This window comes from Hyposmocoma kahamanoa, unplaced genomic scaffold (genome assembly GCF_003589595.1).
Source record: "Hyposmocoma kahamanoa isolate Upper Pololo Valley unplaced genomic scaffold, ASM358959v1 63, whole genome shotgun sequence".
Classification (NCBI taxonomy): domain Eukaryota; kingdom Metazoa; phylum Arthropoda; class Insecta; order Lepidoptera; family Cosmopterigidae; genus Hyposmocoma; species Hyposmocoma kahamanoa.
This window is the reverse complement of record NW_020653851.1, coordinates 7,347,021-7,364,130: the sequence shown is the minus strand read 5'-3', so window position 1 is coordinate 7,364,130 and position 17,110 is coordinate 7,347,021. Positions and strand designations below refer to the sequence as shown.

Below are 17,110 nucleotides of genomic sequence, written 5' to 3'. Positions count from 1 at the left end.
AAATAATTTCAAAGTAGTAAATGCTTCACGCCGTCTTCAAGTCTCTCCTTTGCATGCTTAACAAGGCAGGACCCCTACTTGCTTATCTTTGTACCTAAATGTTCCAATGTCCTGAGTGGATGTCCATATTGTTAACCGAAAGACAGCTTTGTCTTTTATAGTATACCACATTTTTGGGTAAGTTAGTATACGTAGAAGAGGTAAAGTTTTATGCAGGCTTCGGCCTACTGTGATTGTTTTGGTGGAATGAGTTCCATGGGCTAATTTCATGTCATTTTTGAGCTGCTTTTGCAAAAACTGAGCTTTTTGTAAGTGCTTAGTGTAAGCATCTTCTGCATGTATACGCAGGAGAGGTAAAGTAAACCCAAAACTGTCTCACCTTTTTACAAAAGACAGCTTTGGGTTTACAATTCGGGCACCCACTCAGGAAGTAACGACCATGCCTATTGGAACGTTTAGGTAGAAGGAGAAGTGAGTAGGAGTTCGAAGTGAGCTCCTGCCTTCTTGAGCACGTAATGGAGAGCCTTAACGACGGCATGAAGCACTTAACACTTTGGAGTGACCCTTGCGTAGGCCAAAACAGAAATATAAAGATGAAGTTGACACTGAAAGCTTTATTAGATGATCACTGAAGAGTTCAAACAGTAGTCTTCGCTTTCTAGAGTCTGGAGACTGGAGTGAAGAATGTGATGTGGCCCAATCGACTTTGCTCTAGAAATTCAACAGTTTGACAGAAGACTTTATGTAAATAACGAACGTATACAGAAAAAATAAATTAATCAGAGTTTATAAAATGAGAAAAGAAGATTATTGTTGTTTACTAACCTGGAAAAAATAACAAAAAGGTAAAAGTAACTGATGTATCAAAAGAGTATCTTCTTAATATAAAAGATATTATGTTTTTAATTTTTGAGAGATCTAACCTAGATTAAAGACTAAATGAATTCAAAAGTAGATAAAATTTACGAGAAAATACTGCCTGATTAACCTTAGAATTAATGGATCTGGTCTGGTCTGGAGGAAATCCCATCCCTGAAGCAAAGTTAAACGGCCCGAAAAGGTTGTTGCATCTTGTACTAGAAGATGCACAACACTTTTACTAAAACTTAATACGGAATGATACAGTTAAAGATAATATAGATGAGTTTTCTGGTGAAGTTGATTTTGAGGTAGAAGTGGACGATGGTGATTAGGTAATGTGGGGTGATGAACAACAGTGTTTTACTTAATAGTGTGTAAGTTCTTGTCATAACAAAATAGTGACAGATAACAAAGGGGTTTAAAGTTATTTACAGTAATCTGTCTACCTGTAAAACCTAAATCTTTTTACAGTAAAGAACCATCCCACAAAACAGTATTTTTGCAATAATGAACCACCAGGTTTTTGATTTAAAAAAATACCTAAATCAAAGATAAATCAATATAAATCAGTTTTCCTATATCATTCTCAATGCTACACATAACTCTGTTAAGTTGTTTGTCTCAAATAACTTACCTATTTGTTTCTTCACACTGTATTTACAAAAATCTAATTATCTCGAAAGTGACATTTTGTGGGTTGGTTCTTGTTTACATAACTATGTCCATTTGATAGGACCATGTGTTCCAATTAATTTGTTTCCACATTTGATAACATTTTCATTAAAAATCGTACTAAAAGTGACAATTCGCTATTAATAAAACAAAACAGTTCCAAATTTAAAAAATAATAATATGATTTTAATTTGGTTTTACTTCATTCTTATTTGTAGAGTAGTGGCCAGTTTCTTTTCTAACAAAAAGTTTTTATTTAAAAAGTGTAGTAAAAGGTTTTTGCGATTTCTGACATTTCGAGTACTCTTACCTCAATGGGTCCCATAGAGACTATTGATCCTTACCAGAGACCGGATCGAATGGCATTAAAAAAAGCTTTGTAAAAATTGCCTTTTATCTCGCTGACTGTACCATTTTTTTCAAAATCTGTGAATGCCAATCAAAATATGTCTTCTAGAACCGTTTTCCTGTAACTACAAGGATTAAGGTAGCTGGCCTTGCTGCCCCGTCTCAAATTTACACCCTGTATATACATTATAATAATAATAAGGACATGCAATGGTCGATAGAATATTTTATAGATTGCAATCACTAGCTGCTTGTAAGCGGGCAACACCTTTGCACAATGAACTGTCATTTTACTCCATCTTCAAAAAAGACAGATTATAAACGTAAACTCAAATTTTCATAATCTCGAAAACCGATTTATAACAAAACCATTATGCTTTTGGGGAATTTTGGCTGCTTATCCTTATCAAAAATAAAAGATTAAGTCAGCGTAGGTTTGTTTTGTAATATTCCTAAAAAATACATTTGGGATTATGAAAATTAGAGCAAACTTACTATTTCAACTACTTACTATTTAAACTATTTCGGGCAAACGTATACCTACACAAAAAGACGTGAAAAGAGTATAATAATTTATTTTTTGTTAATTACTACTAACATTAAAAAAATCATTTTAAAAATAAGATTCACATCGTAGCAACTCTATAGTTTCTTTGTTCTAAATGTTTCAATAGCTTGTGGTTCGAAGAATAGAAATTGGCGTATAATAGGTCTCTTTGTCTTGTCTTTTGGATAAGGACAGTTAGCTTTTTGATTGCTTTTGTAATTTATATGCAATTTGTACAAGTTTTTATCATACATTACGGCATAATCGGGTGTCTCTTCCGTGTCATGCAAATTGCGTGATATTTTTTCAAAATTTTAGAAATATTGCTGAAATATAATTTTATGCTATTTTATATAAACACAAAGTGAATACTGTAATCTAGTATAGATTATGCTTTCATACTGTCAATAATTATAAAATTACAACTAATTGAAATATCGCGGTGAGAAGGTAATGAGAACTGCACCGAGCGACATGACAATAATAAAAAAGGAGGAAAGTTTGGTGCGACGGTAATGCGGATGAATAGAAAGACATGATAACATTTTTTTTTGTGTACTTTTGAAATGTTTTGTTAAATTATTTGGAAACAAAGCTTAAAAATATAATAGTAACATAACGTAATACTAGCTACATTCACCTTGTCAGTGTCACAAATAAAACAATTTGTAAAACTTCTTTTCCAGTAAATTATACATTTAAAAATTAACATGTTACAAATTAAAACAAACATAGTATTATTATGTACTATGAGATATAAAAAAATCGTTACGTGAAATTACTCATAAGGGCTATCTAAGTTATAAAAATAGGAACAAAAAACAAATACACACATCAAAAGTGTCTAGGGATCAAGTACGTTTAAGAGTATTGCTGCAATTAGGGTTAATTATATTAACTTTTTTGTATCGCTATTGATACTTTTTAGTGAGTTTTAACATTTAAATAAGGAATATTGTTTAAAATTCGATAATAAGAAGAAAATCGATTGTCAATGTGGTTTTGTATAAAAATGAGTTATAGCGTTTTGACAAAATCATTACAATATCTGCATCGGAACCGAAACAATTTACATTATTATGGAGAGACGACATCATTTAACCCGAGAAGTGATGATGCGAGCCGTCGGAATGTTGGAAGCTGGTTCCAGGCAACGTGCTGTGGCTTTCACTCTTAACACTACACATAGCGTCATAAGTCGCCTCTGGACGCGCTATCGCTTGACGGGCAGCGTGGCCGAGCGACATGGAGGACGATCTCGCATCACGACTCGCAGACAGGACCGGTATATCCAAAATACTGCTCGACGGAATCGTATCATGACCGCCATGATGTTGGTTACGAGGCTCCACAGCTCCTCAGGCTTGCTAATAAGCGATCAAACAATCCGAAATCGTTTACGTGAAGTGGGTCTGCGATCCCGAAGGCCGCTCAGAGTTCCACCTATTGCACCCTGCAATCGCAGGACCCGTTTACGATGGGCTCGCGAACACAGAAACTGGGAGGAAGAAGACTGGCGCTATGTGTGCTTTTCGGATGAATCCCGCGACGTACTCGAGTTTGGAGAACATCTGGACGTCATGAACGTTTGAGATATTGTCAGGAAATTCATCCATATGGTGGGGGAACAATAATGATATGGGCCGGTATTTGGATCGGCGGAAGAACCGATCTCATTTGGATCAGGGGTAACCTCAATGCTCAAGTTTACGCAGAGAGGATTGTTTCAGATGTTATCATCCCTTTACGAGGCCAGTTGGGTGATTCATTTCAACTAATGCATGACAACGCACGTCCACACACGGCTAGAGTCGTAACACGCATTCTTGCCGAAACTCGTATCAACGTTCTGCCGTGGCCTGCTCAATCGCCAGACCTCAATCCAATTGAGCACGCATGGGATATGCTTCAAAGAAGAACTGTGCCAAGTATGCATACCGTACATACTCTACAACAATATTTTGACTTGTTACAAAACACATGGGCGGCCATTCCTCAAAGTGATTTTGATGAACTCATCTTAAGCATGCCAAATCGCTGTAATTGTGTGATTCGTGTTAATGGTGGAAATACAGATTATTAATTTTCTTATCTTTACAATAAAAATGAGCAAAATCATCATTTTCGCCATTTTTTTTTTGTCATTTAATTGACGCCGTTAATTTGAGTTCTTTCCCACAATTTGCAAAAACATCAATTTTAGTTTATTTTAATTAAATATAGGGGTAAGCGGTTAAATAAAACATAAGCATTAAAGTAAGAAGTCGTCCTGAGACTGGATTTGGTAAATATTGCTTAAATAATTTTTATTTCAATAATATTCACTTGATCCCTAGACACTTTTGATGTGTGTATTTTGATATACTCCTTAAATGAAATAAAAAACTCCAAAAATATCAGTCAGTATTTTCGGAGTTTTAGTTACCTCCATACACGTTCCGTATTTATTATTTTCGACATCTTCGCTGTCAGTTTCACTATCATTCATACATTTTTAAAATTTTCAAAATACCCATATTCTTCTCTTTAGTATAAAACTGAGATAAAACTGCTTATTTTCCCAATTAGTTACGTTAATATTCGATAGTATTTTAATTTTTGGTGAGTGTTGCCTGTTTGAAAAATCATCTTGGAAATTAGTTGATGCTTTTGTACTTAAATTTTTTTGTGTCATTTGATATTTCCCCAATCAGCTCTGGTGTTGTATTCTCATCCATGTCAATACGTTTCCCGTGATCACAAATAGAACATTATCACAGAGAAAATAAAGTTTTCTCAAAAGATTTTTAAGCAAGAGATTAGAGATTATTATATATTTCAGATTTTTGTCCTAAGCGCTTGATATATTCAAATGTCAATTGAGCACCTCTTTAGTACATTTTGCTGCTTTTAAGTCTGGTGGAAAACTTCTACTTCAATGTCGTTTTGAGTAATAACACGAATCTCAATGTTTACTTTAGGTGGGATATAACCCAAGAATGTACAAAATTAGTTCATTCATTGTCAAAACGGACAGCTTGATCTGCTGTACGTTTAAAAACAGTACTAACTATTATGGATAGGCGTGTAGCGTACCGTCAGGCACACTACTTGTTCGTCCCGTCACTTAATACTATAAACACATTGACTTACAATTATATGGACGTCGGGTCCGCGCTAAAAAGTGTCCGCACTTGTAAGGCGCTAAAATCGTATACAGAGCGCGACACTCCGCTTTAGTCTTCATTTGTTCTACGGACAGCGCGATACTGCGATGACATAATAATTTAAATTTCGAATGGGTTGACTTGGGACATTTTTTTCGTGGTTTTTGTATTAGACCCGTCGTCCATTTATTTGTAAGTCAATGTATAAAAAGAAAAAAAACAGCGTTTGCTGAACGTCCTCGTCTTTATTACTTTTTTCTATTTCATTCTTTAGTAATCCTATTTGTTATAAAATATTCGATAAAATTTCTTTTTTTGAACAATTCTGGTAAGAATTACTTTCGTTGGTGCAGTTCATGGATGATCGAGACTAGGGATTTTGAGTTTGTTCATTGAGTGGGTCTTTTTCGGGAGGAATTTCTTCAGTATCACTATTTGGTGGAGAATTTTGTATTAATATGACTTTCGCTTTCTTTTTCTTTTCATAATATCCTTTTTATTTATTCTCCATAATTTTCTTTGAACTTGTGATTTTCGACGAGAAGGATCATCCACATTCTTTATTTTTCTCTGCTCTTTTCGTTTCTAGTATTCGATATATTTTTTTCTCTTTCTGCACCTTACTTTATAACAGGGTTTGTTAACTTGTTTCTAGTCATGGACCCCTCTCAAAATGTCAAAGAGCCGGCGGACCCTCTCCGAAAATACAAAAAAAAATTAGGTTTAGCTTTTACTAGCTTACATTGTTTGCGGTTAAACTTTAACTTAATTACACATGTATAGTTAAGTGTGACGGTTGCTGTTCCATTATGTTAGGTATTCTCGCCAACCCGGTTCGGTCGGTTCATTACCCGGCCCCGTTAGGGGACAATGGACCACAGGTTAAGAAACCCTGCTTTACAGTAACCTAATTTTACTTCTTTTGTAATGGATCGTGCTCTTATTTCTGTTCTTTTCTTTGTTTAGTTTTCTTCGGCATCTTTAATCAGTTTTATCTATCAGAGATATCTGCAATAAACACATTTTCAACGCAAATAATATATACCCATTAAAGATTGTTAAATTAAATTAGTAAAAATAAAATGGTTTCCCTGAAATACATTCTAATTACCATAACTTTGACCTCATTACCTTCGTTTCGTTCAAAATAGCGATGGTAAATGAAGGTAGTGAGGAAGAAGGTAATGAGGCTTTAAATTGAGACTGCTTTAAATTTTCTCTAATGAATAATAATAAATAAATTTTGCGCTTTACCAACATCGTAAATTACATAAATACTACGGGTAAGGATAATTAATAAGCACATCAGAGAAAATATGAAAAATACTTATAAAAATCGGCGAAAGGAAAGAGAACGTACTTATTCAAAATTATCCTCTCTCGGCAGTTTACACGAATGTATTTTTTTACCACAAATGAAACTGCGTCTTTCTCGATGTTCTGTGGGAACCTGAATAATGTGTGCGGGGCATAGTGGTGGTCTACCGTTTAAGGTCATATACAAACTGTCTCTTAGAGATACTTTCAAAACGCAGATAATTAGAAAAATAATTTGACAAAAGTTCATTTATTGAAATTCTATTGATATTGTAGCATTAAATCAAATGGCATTATACGTATTCGACGTGTGTTTAATGTATTTATTTATATAGTAAGTATGTTTGTTTTATATTTTGGTTTTTCTTTTATTTTAACGTCTATCAGGAAAAGCAGGAAACGGATGCCGAAGGAGGTGAGATTTGAGACAGTTTTTTCAAGTTTATTTTATTAACGACATTTTCGTAACCATAAGTACTACACGCATGTATGCAACACACTCGTATATTTCATAAACAATACAGGGTGTAATCGTTAAGTGTGCCCAGGCGAGTATTCCATAAATATAAGAGATATGAAAAAGCTTTAACTGATATCGAAAGTACGTTACCGTAAATTGACATCAGTAACTTTAAAAAAAAATCAGTTTTATATATTTTTATGGATAACTCACACTTGACCAAATAATTGAGTATGCCATTATATTTTTATTCAATTAAAAGATAATTTTATTACTTTATTTACAGCTATTTTGTTATCTGTAAACCTATTGTTACCTCTTAAAGTAGGTCAACTAAAGCCTCTCTGCGAATATCATATTAACCCTTAACTATAGTCGTGTGTCCAATGGATGCAAGTTCATTCTTTAAAACTCGCGTAGTAATCACTGCAGGCGACCCAGCTCTTCCTACTCCTCAGTACGTTCCGATGGCACGCCGAAGCGCGCACTGTGAGATGGACATGTTTTGCTCGTTGCTCCAAACATGAGTAATGGTTTACATGTGAGTCCAATAAATACGGAAGATTTTGTATGACATATTTTATCAATTTTTGTTTTTTGTTCCAGTTTCTAGTCATGGCGAATCGAAAAAGTGACTTATAATTCAAGAAGACATATTAGAGAGCTGGTTGAACACTGATTTCGACAGCGATAAGGAAGAAATCGGCCCAAATTCATCTGCACACAATGCTGGAACTTCAAATTCTGACAAACAGTTTTCAGAAAAGGACGAGGATTTTGTCAGAATTAGTGATCACGAAATGTCCTGAAGTATCTGTTAGCGAAAATCCTAATGAAAATAAAGTTGAAATGATCTTTATGTGAACCTTACATTTTACTTACATGGCATAAGTAAAAAGTGTGTGCAATTCATCTTTATAATTAGGTTAAATTGCACTAGTGTCAGTTCTCTTTTACGAGGAGATACTTTTAATTTTATTTTATTTTCTAAAACAATATATTTTCAAATGTAAGAAATAAGTTTTGTTTGTGAATTTTGACGTTTGTTTAATTTTTTTATGAACTGTTTTTAGTTGACCAGATTTTAGATTAAGAAAATTACAACTGATATAAATAGATATTGATATATATGTTCCTACCGTTAATTTTATACAACACAGCATTTATCAAAGTTAAAATAATAGTTTGAATAAATAAATATTAAAAATATATCATACTCTCTATTTTATCACCATTCCAAAATGCATGGGTCCATTGGACCCACGACTACAGAAGCGTTATTTTTTCCACGACTATAGTTAAGGGTTAAATGTATGGGAGCATTTAATGTGAAAATTTTGGATATATCCAGTTTTATTTAAAAAAAATTATTGATGTCGATTTACCCATTAGGTAACGTACTTTTGATATCAGTTTAAAGCTTTTTGATACCTCTCATATTTATGGAATAATCGCCTGGGTGCAGTTAACGATTACACCTTGTATACATATTCTATGAAAAAAACGTGAAATTTACGTTGGACTTGGACATAGAATATGCACGAAAAAAAAAACACCCAATTGCCAAGCTCGCTCTCGGTCGACCAAACGAAGACTGACGCGTGACTGATGCTCTGTTTGCGGTTTAATGCTCTATAGGTTCGGAAACTTTTTAGCGACTACAAACTAACAACAAATTTTTTTATTTCAGATTATTCTCAAGATATGCTCGTTTCTGGATGCACATTTCTTAAAGTACACATTTAGCAGAGTCTGCAGTAGGTTTGCTGATATATTGGCCGATGATCATTTATGGAAGTATTGGGTCCACAACAAAATTGGAGGCTGCTATCCTGCTCTACCAAATTTGAAAATATGGGATGAAGTACAGATAGATTGGGAAGATGTGTGTGTGGAAATGGAGGTAGAGAAGAAGAAATGGTCAAATGTAAAAGACTCTATGAGGCACATTGTTGTCAAAGATGTGCATTTTGCCTCAGTTGACACAGTCCTATTAGTTAATGTAGGTAATTAAATATTTTCAACACAATTTTTTAAAATAAATGTCAAGTTTTTAATTGGTTTGTATTTATTTTTCAGAATGGTGAATTATGTGTATCAGGAGGAAGGGATCGAGGAATGGCTCTATGGAATGTATTAAATATTAAACCCCATGACCAAAGTGACAATACTACAACACTAGTAGATGCAAGGCCAAAATATATCCGAGATGCTCATGCTGGCTGGGTATGGGATCTGGCTCCAGACAATATAGACTGTGCATCTACTATATATTCAGCTTCTTGGGATAATACAGTCAAAGCATGGGACCTAGAATGTGGATTTGTGTGTTTTCAGACATTCCGGTAAGCGCTTATATAATAAATTATTTAATAAGTAACTGAAAGTACAATAAATGTTACCTACGAAATTTTCAATCTACAATCTACTGTATAATCATAGTATTGTAATCAAGACGGACACTATTTGTTCCAGATGTCGTATGTCAGCATTATCAGTAGCAACTACTGAAAGTATTGTTATGGCTGGTTTATATTCTAAGAAAGTGTTATCATTTGATAAACGTGCAGGATCTGATCCTGTAAGCTCCTATAAACCCCACAGAGGACCAGTTTTATCACTTAATATTTACAAAAGTATGGTGGCATCAATAAGTGAAGACAAAACGTTAGCTATCTGGGATAGAGTTGCAGGCAAGTTGTTAGTTCATGATGTGAAGATAACTGAGAAAGCATATCCTGTATGTACTAGCTGGAACCAATCAGCTATGTATATAGGAGACTCTAAAGGATGCCTACATTTATTCCACCCTGAAGAGTACAGACATATTAAATCACTTGAACTGTGGCCTGAACCTCCTATAACGAAACCTTCAAGTAAAATAATTGGTTGTTATCAAAGTGCAGGCAATATGATTGTATGTTCAGACAGAGGAGATATTAAATTCATGTACACCTGCTATCCACCTAAAGAGTATGCTAGTGTGAAGACAACTACATTTGATGTCACTCAGGTGGGCTTAATAAATAATAATTATTGTAATACTGTAAATTGCATATGTATTTATATGGCATTATAATATGTGAATATGCAAGTTATGATCAGGGATCGGAATAGGAAGAGTTTTTTACCTAAACTTTGAGGTACATAGACAGAAAATGGAGACTGCCTTACGACAATATTTTTTAGGTCTTGGACTTCTTCGAGATTCGGGAAATCACTTAAGAACATTAAAAATTGACGTAATTGGGGACAGGCAGGTGCAGTATGCTTATCTTAATTTTGCGATGCACAGTGGGTCGGATCTGCGATATTGCAGATATTGGATTTTTTTTCACGATACCTCTTTAAAAAAATGCCAATCGAGAGATCCTATTGTCCTAATTAAATATTGTCATATCACATTTTGCTATAAATCTAATAGTTTCTTCTTTTTCTTTTTCTCATTTAAGAGCTAGGCTCTTGTCAGTGGAGCAATCTCCAATCATCTCTGTTTAGCGCTTTAGCCTTGATTTCCTGATACGACACGACATTAACTTTTTCCTTTATCTGATCTAAATAGTCTCGGTCTTCCTCTTCCTAAAAAATATTGTCCTGAGACAGTCTTCATTTTCTGGTTTAGTAGGAAAAAATAAAATGTGTATTTTTTGTATGGTACTGCTTGTACGCGTCAGAAAATGTGCAATATAAGTAGTGAATTCACAGGTTTGGGCGCGCGTTTACTGTGCAAATTTATAGAAGATAAGTCTAATAATACGTCTGTAGTGATTCCAAGACTGAATCGACTAAGGTTTTGTAACGATGGGGCACGAAAAGTATGAACCCATAAAAAAAATTCACATTTTTTTTCCTACTAAACTATTAAATTTATGGCAAAATGTGATATAACAATATTTAACTAGGAGAACAGGATCTCTCGTCTCCTCTCGTCTCGAGAGAGGTATCGTGAAAAAAAATCCATTGTCCGCAATATCGCCGATCCGACCCACTGTGTCGCAAAGTTAAGACAAATATAGTGTACCTGCCTTTTTTTTTTGACGGGGGAAATCTTTATGGATACCCCTGAACCCAGGGAGACTCAGGAGTTATGTGGGGACTCTCCCTCCAGACTGGAGGGCCTACCCCACTAAAACCCCCCGGGTTTCCCTCTCGCCGGTTGAGTCGGCGCCGTGGGATCAGTAAGCTTTCACCACGACGCCGCCCGGCCGCCCTAGCTTACGCCAGGGCTCCCGCGCCAACGGAGGGGCGAGTCGGTTGTCCTCCGACCCGCCCCCCAGACGAGTGAGGCCGTGCAATGCAGGCTCCGGAGTCCCTGTCCAGAGCCCGCTGGTCTCACTAGGGGATCAGGCGAGCAGCGAACTGCCTTCGCCTTCTCCCAGTACGTCTGCGCCGGAGCGGGTGCGCGTCCGCCGCATCCTTGCGCACCCGCTCCGCGGCCTCCTTTTGCGACATAACATCTGCGCAAAAGTATGCCAACGCCTCCCAGGACTCCTCGCTATCGAGCATGGCGGCAACCACGCTCGGCAGCGAGAGGTCCTGCCCTACAGTCCCCGTCAGAGTGCGGCGTTGCTCATCCCACCGGCTACACACCTCTAGGGTGTGCTGCGCGGTGTCATCCGCAGCGCCGCACTCGTGCCACGACGGGGACGGTTCCCTCCTCGCCACCTTGTGCAGGTAGTGACCGAAGCAGCCGTGCCCGGTCAGCACCTGCACAAGGTGGTACTCTCTACGAGGACAGAGCGGATAGCCTCTATGGTACTAGCGCCATAGGGGGGATCCGCCAAGACCTCTTTCCACCGGTCCCGCATGCGCTGCGCCGCGAGGCGGTGTTCCCGCTCCACCCCTTCAGGAGCGGGTCGCTCGCCTCGGTCCCTCATTCCCCGCCGGTAGGTGCGGACCTCCCCCGGGACCTCGGCTTCGAGGTCCCACGGCGGAGTACCGACGAGGACGCATGCGGCAGCGCAAGCCACCGTCATGTACGCCCTGCACATTCGCAGGGCGACCACCCTCTCCAGATGGGAGCCCCGTATAAGGCCATACTCCGGGTCACCCCGGCGTATAGCCTTCTGCATGGGGCTCCCGGCCTCCCGAGGTTGGGCAGGAGCTTGCCCAACGCCGATGCGGCGCCCATTATTCGGGGAGCAAGTTGCCGGAAATGCTCCCCGAAGTTCCATCGCCGGTCCAGGACAAGTCCCAGATATTTCATCTGGGACTTGACCGGGACCGATACTCCTGCGATGGAGACGTGGGCGCCTGCCGGCACCGCCCAACCTCTACCCCTCCCGCCGAAGACGGCCACATCCGTCTTCGGCACGGCGACCTCGAGCCCCAGCAGTTGTATTCGGCGGACCACCATGTCCGCCGCTACTGAGGCTCTTCGGGCCGCCTCCTGGAAGGTGGTCCCCCGGACGGCGGTCATCGCGTACGCCGATGACACGCTGGTGGCGGCTACACACAGCAGCGCGCCCCTCAGCACCCAATCGTACCCCAGGTTCCACAGTAGTGGTCCTAATACGGACCCCTGGGGTACTCCGCATCTCATTGGGCGCTCGGCGCGCCTCCCTTCCCTCGTCTGGTAGAGCACCACCCTGTCGTCCAGGTAGTGCTCCACCAGACGGCTGAGGTACCTGGGGATATTATGGTACCTCAGCGCCTCCCTGATAACAGCGAAGGTCCGACGACACAGCCACCACGCCTTCCCCCTCGCCGTTACCCTCCTCCACGATGTGTCGCAGCGACTCCAGGGCGTCCAGGGTGGAGAGTCCAGCCCTGAACCCGTACTGCCGCTGCGACACATCGGGGCCTGTCCCCCTCAGGTGTTCGTTGATCCTGGAGGCGATGATTCGCTCCAGGATCTTCGCCACCTCGTCGCAGGACGAGGGGCCTGAACCCCGAGGGGGAGTCCGCAGGTCGGCCCGGCTTGGTCACCAGGACGAGCCTTCCCTCCTTCCAGCATCTCGGGAACAACCCCGTCCTCAAGCAGTCATCCATGAGATGCTTGAGGCGGGTCCCGAGATGCTTCAGGGCAATGCGAAGGACTCGTCCCGGTACCCCGTCCGGGCCGGGAGCCTTCTTCCGCCCCCGCAGCCGTCCCACCGCCCACTCCAACTCCCCCTGTGATTGGTGATTTCCGGGGGGGTTCCTCAGTCTGCCCCCCGTCTGCTCTGGGGGGCACCATGGCCGGTGGGGTGAAGGGTTGCGGTTCGGGGAAAAGGCCCTCCACCACCCGGTTGAGGAGATCCAGCTCCAGTGACTCCATGGGAGATGCGCCGTACATTTTGTTGCGCACAACTTTGTACGGCCTCCCCCATGGGTCCGCGTCCAGGGTGGCCAAGAACTCCTCTTTCGCAGAGTCCTTGGCCCGTCCTATTGCGACCTTCAGGGCCTGTCTCGCGCCCTGAGGGGCGCTGTGGAGCCTTCTCTCCTCACTTTGGGTTTGGCGCCTGCGGCGGCATCGGCCGTAGGCCCGCCGGGCCGTGGTACTGGCGGTGCGGAGGTCCCCAATCTCCGCGGATAGTGTACCTGCCTGCCCCCAATTACGTCAATTTTTAATGTACTTAAGTTATTTCCCGAATCCCGAACAGGTCCAGGACTTAAAAAATATTGTCGTAAGGCAGTCTCCATTTTCAGTCTATGTTCCTCAAACTTTAGGTAAAAAAACTACCTATACCGATCCCTGCTTGCGCGAGAGCGACACAAAGCGCGAGATCTCTATGCGTGAACAGCAGTATCTCGCGCTTTATGTCGCTCTCGCGCAAGTCGCACCCTATCGTGCTGGCCCTACTGGTTATGATAATAATTAACAAGGTTTGACTATTCTTTCAGTTGCGGTATCTGAATGACGTTATGGTGATCGGTACTTGCGACTCGGCCCTGGAGTTTTGGGTTCCAAATGAAAGATACAATGATCTTTGATTTGTATGTTGCTATTTATATTCAGTAACAAATCTAAGTATACGCTTTTGTTATTCTAATAATTATTAAACAAGATTTATTGTTACCTATACATCATAGTAATACTGATTTTCCATTAATGAAGTCTGATGTAAGAGATTTTAATAATTTATTTTACAATGTATATAGCTAACGGTCGTAACTAAAATGTACAAGCACAAATTAAAGTATAAAGTAATATAGTAATAAAATATACAAATTACAAGATCTGAAACACTCGACCATCAGCCATGTCAAGCAGCAAATGGTATGCATGATCGGAGTGATATGTTGCGCTACTGTATGCGTCCAACGTACAGTCCGCAAGTTGTGATTGCGCGCATGAAAGTGGTTGCTAGATGACACGAGTCGCCAACTCAGAGCAATCCGCCCCACCTCTCAGGATATCTCACGTAAAGCCTAGTATGTAAACACACATAACACGGCACTTCCAGAATTGAAACAGATAACCGAATAGTAAGATATACGAGTAAGATATTATCCAAATTTATTTTTATATAAAATCCTTGAACTCCTGCGCCTTCTAAAAACGTCTAGAAGCAAAGTGAACCCCTATTTATTTATTATTATTATTAGGGTGGCTTCATTCAGGACCTGTGCAGTATCTCATCACTGTGATCAGCAACTGATTTATTGTGATCACCATTAATTACAACTTGGAACAGTACTAAAGAACTGAAGGATTCTCCAGGCTTTTGTTGTTTTAATATCCTTTTGGCTAACGTGTTAAACTGTTCCGCTAGCCTGGTTATGTTGTTGCTGTATGTATTCTGTTATTCTGGTCATATTGTTAATGCTTGCTTCCCCAGTATAACGAGCGTTAACATCCCACCAGAAGCTCGGCTTTTTGTCGTTGGGCGTATCCCACAAAACGGGTCTGATCGGCCGGGTGGTTATTGTTCTTTCCAGATACGTAGGCTGAGCATACTATTGTTGCTCCTTGGAGATAATATATGCTGTTTACAAGCCCTTGGTACACAAGTCTGGAACCTGTATAATGTAAATGTTCTCGTTATAACTCTCTCTTTTAGGGATATAGATGGTAGCGGTCGTAGGCTTTGGATATTTAGTTTTTACCAATTTTGTCTCAAGCCTGCGCGTCTGCACTGTCTTGTTTCTGACAAGTAATTATAATCCAGCCAGGCTTGTGGAAGAAACCCAAGAACTTAGGCCCCTAACCATGCGACGACGTGGTGATGTGGACCAGACCCATTTGCTCCACCGATATGGGTTCCGTATTACCAAGAATACCCAAGAGCAAGGAGCCCGCCATTTCACTGAAGATTCATGTGTCAGCAGCCAGCAGGTGTCATGGTCGTGCAAGCCTTCCTTACTTCGTCCTTCTGTACATTACTGACTGGTCACGCTTTGGTTTGTCGATCGGAATTTCACTTCAAGGTTTTTCCGAGAGCAGAAAGGCTTCTTGATAGCCCATCCCGTGCTCATCAGATTTTCTAAACTCTTCCGACGAAACTCGACTCGATCACCAGGGTCTCCAGAGAGATCTCGAATGCTATTACTGGGTGGCTTATCCATCATAGCCTTGGTTTCATCCAGAGATAAAATTTAAGCATTAAAATTGATGCTGTTGTCTAAATCTACACAATTCCGACAAGCAGCTAAGGAAGTAAAGGTCACGGACCTACAGAGCCCGCTTGCCGACCTATGCAGAGTAGATGTTAGCGACTCTACTCCAGTCTTTGTTACAAGGTATAAGAAGCGGATGCGATGTGGTTCCCCCGAGGCGCCTAAGTATCGAAGGTACACCGTTAGTACCTGGGCTCCGCCTAACCACGCGCAGACACGTTACGCATAAAACATTCCGGATTGGGTGACGACTCTTTACCCAACACTCAGTGAATACCTGGACAGAGCTCAACTAGAGACCATTGGCTTCCAAACTTGCTATTGCATAGGACCGAAAGCCACTTGTACACAAGGATACCTCCTTGTGTACAGTCGTCCTGACATGACACTCCAAGTGTGCCCCTAACAAGTGCGCTATGAAAGTACCTAATTAGTATTCTGTTTTTGACTAGATCACGGATGTGATAGTAGAACCTTAACAATCGTCCGAAAAAAATTCCCAAGGTCTTAAATAGCGATAACATTCCGTTAACCAACGGGAAATAAGTGGCAATCATAAACTCACGTGAAGGGCATTGTAAGACATTTGGACAAATTAAACAATAATTTGTTATCAATAAGTTGTTTTTTGTCAAACTGAGTGCTAAATGATACCTAAACTGTTTGACTCTTTATTTAATCATGATATTATATCTGTGTAAAATGATTAAATACTAACGTGGTTATCGTAGGAGTACGAATGTGAAATGAATTTCAATTTTATTCTAATTTCAATGCAATTATGATAATTTACAGACATAAATAGTCAGGAGCACGTCAAGTTTAACACATGAGTATATCGTTTAATCACTCTACGATACTGTTACCTCCATAACCACTGTCGTTAAGAACGGTCCAAAGTGTCAAGCATAATGTGCTCTTGATGTCGGTAATAATTATGCAATAAAAACCATTATATAAAAATGTATATATTATATTGATTCTATGAATACAAATCTTTGAAGAACCTATGTTTTTACAAACAGTAGCACATTGACTTACAATAAGTCAATGCAGTAGCAGTTATTAATTTTCATCAGAACCTACTTCTAATTGGTCCCGTCTTCAAAGACATTTCATATTTGGAAATAGTAAAATTTATAAATAAATTTTGAGCCGAAAAAAAACAAATGCCAACCTAGGTTGTCTATTGAGTGCAATACTTTTATTTTTATCACT

The 17,110-nt window shown here is 39.8% G+C and overlaps 1 protein-coding gene across 2 annotated transcripts in view; it reads left to right on the top strand.

Moving 5' to 3' along the window:
* Positions 1 to 16,767, top strand: part of LOC113230399 (F-box/WD repeat-containing protein 9-like) — a 20,961-nt gene extending 4,194 nt beyond the window's left edge. The window contains exons 4-8 of one of the 2 annotated variants that reach the window (XM_026464310.1): positions 9,042 to 9,353; positions 9,431 to 9,519; positions 9,616 to 9,696; positions 9,827 to 10,364; positions 14,177 to 16,767. In XM_026464310.1, the coding sequence (XP_026320095.1) occupies positions 9,042 to 9,353; positions 9,431 to 9,519; positions 9,616 to 9,696; positions 9,827 to 10,364; positions 14,177 to 14,266 (1,110 nt within the window). In that variant the 3' untranslated portion in view covers positions 14,267 to 16,767. Of the gene's footprint in view, positions 1 to 9,041; positions 9,354 to 9,430; positions 9,697 to 9,826; positions 10,365 to 14,176 lie in introns of both variants that reach the window. The other variant, XM_026464309.1, reaches the window with a different exon arrangement.
* Positions 16,768 to 17,110: the final 343 nt, after the last annotated feature.